Genomic DNA, 3,224 nt, shown 5'->3' on the forward strand with positions numbered 1-3,224 from the left:
CAGAGGCAGGCAGATTTCTGAGTTCAAGGCCAGCCTGGTCTACAGAGTGAGTTCCAGGACAGCCAGGGCTACACAGAGAAATCCTGTCTCGGAAAAAAAAAAAAAAAAAAGGAAGAAAGTGCGCCCAGCACAGAATGCATTCACCCAGCAGATTTTAGTCACATCCTGGTCAGGCTGCAATTCTGTCTCAGGCCTTTGACTACTCTCTTAGGAGGAAATAAATCCTGGAAATCAAAATACTGCTGCAGAGTCTCTGTTCCCTGGGGACTCTATGAGACTTTTCTACCTTTCTGCATAACATCAAGGGGCAGGGGGTGGGTGGGGTCGGTCCTGACAAGGAATCTACCAAGCAGGCAAGGAGCACTGTAAACAGACATGGTGCTGCCATTGTAGTCAGCTTTGGCATCAAACAGGGAACACTGTGGGGAGGATGCCTGTGTGAAGAGCCACAGCTATTGTAAGAGCATCCAGGAAGGCAGTAGGTGCGCCCACAAGCATTGTGGAGATTCCTCTGTTGTAACTGCCTTTCTAGATGTGGGCGTACAGAGATGAAGTAGTGAAGAGACTGCCTTTCCTCTGTTCAACAGCTGTCCTTGGCCTGAGTGTTCTAGGACCGAGGGGACAACAACAGCCCGAGCTCCTATGCCGGTCTGCCAGCCCTTAGGTTCCCTGGCTTGCCTCAAGCACCATTTCAAATTCCAAGTACCTTTCCCCAGAACCGAGATAAAGTTATGGCATCTCTTTCAAAGCAGGGTAGGGAGAGTAAAAAGCAGTCAGACATTCAAAGTGAAGCAAGAAATTCTAGGTCAGTGTTGAGGCAATCAGCAGATATTTCTTACAGTGAGGGAGGTAGCTCACGGAACTGTCTGAGACACTCTGTACAGCCTATCAAAACAAAGGAGAAATTTATAAAAAAAACAGAATGTGACCTCTTCAGAACCTGGCTTCCATTGTTCTGAGCTCCGTGGAGGCAAGAAGAGAGTGGTTTTCACACTCGAGAATGGAAGCGTGGAAAGTGAACATGATGGGGTAGACCAGATGGTGCTGAAGCGGCACCAACGCTCTCCTCTGCTGATGCAGCCAGTGGGGTTCTTCCTGTGTGGATGTGCAGAGACACTCAATGCAACATGGCAACTCCATAAGGATGGCAGCTGTGCAATGGAGGCAGGCTCTGTCCTGGTGATTCAAATCAGCCACTGGGACCTGTAAAGTATCAGGGGGAAACCCAGGTGAGACCAGCTTGTCACCACAGTGACAGACTGTGTCTGGATCCTTGCAGTGCAGTTTCTCTCTTCTTGCCCTGAGACTATTGGATATGTTACTCAGATCCCAAACAAAAAGGAGCTAAGGATTTCAACAGTCATCAGGAATAGGAGTCCCTGAGGTTGGAGCTCGGTGACTCTGCTGCCTTCCTCCCGCCTCGAAGGCTTTTGAGCACCTTCCGGTATGAGTGGGTGAAGGCTCGATTAGAGAAGCAGTAAATGGCTGGGCTCAATGCACTGTGCAGGCAGGTGAGGCTGCCAGCGACATCAGAAGCCTGAACTATGGCCTGCTGGACACTGCAGCTCTTAAATTCCCCAAAGACATGCACCAGAACCCTGGTCAGGACACTAGGCAGGAAACACAGTCCAAACAGTAGCAGCACCACCGCAACCAGCACCCTGGCCCTCCGGATCCTGGGTTGTTTGTCAGACTCTCGGAGTCTTTTCTGGAGGGTCCTGATGAGCCCACTGTTGCAGAAGGAGATGAGGCCAAAGGGAAGCAGAATCTGAAGGAAGAAGAGTATCTCCTGGCAGGTGACAATAGCCTTGGTCTCTCCTGTAGGGTAGAAGCTGGGGCACTCCGTGGAATTCTGGGTAGTCTTGCAAATGAGCAGGTTTTGGGGAGTGAGAACAACCATCAGAAGCCAGATGAGGCTTGAGATGCCCCAAGCTGCCCTCAGAGACAGCAAGTTAACTCTGAGCCGAGGATGGACCACACGCAGATACCGGTCTAGAGCCACTGTCGTCAGGAAGGCTACTCCCACACCACGGCTGAATGCCAGCAGGAAGAGCAGGACTTGGCAGGGCATGTGGCCGAGTTTCCAGGTCTTGCCCTTCAGATAGAAAGCAGCAAAGAATGGCAGACTGGTAGCCAGCAGCAGGTCAGCCACCACCAGGTTGAACAGGTAGACAGCATAAGGCTTCCACACTTTGAGACGGTAAAAGAAGGTCCAGAGGGCCACAGCATTGCCCATAAGGCCCAGCACACACTCCAGGGTCAGCATGGTGCCCACAGCTGTCTCCACCACAGTGCTGGCAGCTGAGCAGTTGGTGCGCTCCATGGGCCTGAGCCACACTGAACTGAAGCAATGCAAGGAGAGAGAGGCTGGGAGACCTCACTGTGCTCCTTCCTCTGAGAGAAAAGGAAAATGCTCCTTTCCTGTCACAAAGCAGACAAGTTCTGCATTTATTCAGTGAGAACATAATTTTGAAACAGTGCCAGAACCTGGTCCAAGGAGCCAGCAGAATTTGTTTGGGGAAAGAGGATGGATGGACACAGGGGAAGGCCCCAAGTATTTCTGTTTCATTTGTCCCTGAGAAAGAGGAAACTGTTTTACTTTATATCAGGAGCTTCAAAGCCAGGGCCCCAGTGTTCTGAGAACATTTAGTGAGCAGAGCCATGTCCCAGCTGCTGAAGAAGGAACTGGAAACAGTTCATGACATGAAGATATCTGCACCTTTAGACACTTAAAACAATGATTGCATTGAAACAGGCAGCCTGTTCTGTGGTGTAAATGGGTCTTCAATGGTCCTGTAGTCTGATTGTTTCATGGGGAAGGCTTACAATTCCCTTCCTCAAATGATGACATTGATAAGATCCTCACATATGGCTAGATTTTACACATGAGGTCAGAGCTCGTTGTCATACTCACTTGAAAGAGTATTTCAGATTTCTTGGTTACTTAAAATTGAACTCTTTTATTTTTCTATTTAGTCAAAAGCGTGTGTGTGTGTGTGTGTGTGTGTGTGTGTGTGTGTGTGTGTGTGTGCATGAGAGAGAGAATGCTTCCTGCTTAGACTCTTCCCTGATACTCACAACACTACCTGCAAAGGACCTAGAACACTGGGTTTTGAGCCCTGCAAGCAAGGCGGAATCCTCCCACCCATTCAGTGTCTGTCCCTTGCCATCACATGGTATGAAACCATATTCCTCTGTCTGGAGCCATGTTCTGGGAATGACTA

The 3,224-nt window shown here is 49.7% G+C and overlaps 1 protein-coding gene across 1 annotated transcript; it reads right to left on the reverse strand.

Moving 5' to 3' along the window:
* Nucleotides 1-789: 789 nt before the first annotated feature.
* On the reverse strand, nucleotides 790-2,323 carry Gpr31 (G protein-coupled receptor 31). Its single transcript, XM_031352786.1, has one exon. It carries the CDS (start codon nucleotides 2,321-2,323, stop codon nucleotides 1,364-1,366), a length of 960 nt encoding a protein of 319 aa, XP_031208646.1. The 3' UTR covers nucleotides 790-1,363.
* Nucleotides 2,324-3,224: the final 901 nt, after the last annotated feature.

The sequence above is a fragment of the Mastomys coucha genome, unplaced genomic scaffold (genome assembly GCF_008632895.1).
Source record: "Mastomys coucha isolate ucsf_1 unplaced genomic scaffold, UCSF_Mcou_1 pScaffold5, whole genome shotgun sequence".
NCBI classification, from domain to species: domain Eukaryota; kingdom Metazoa; phylum Chordata; class Mammalia; order Rodentia; family Muridae; genus Mastomys; species Mastomys coucha.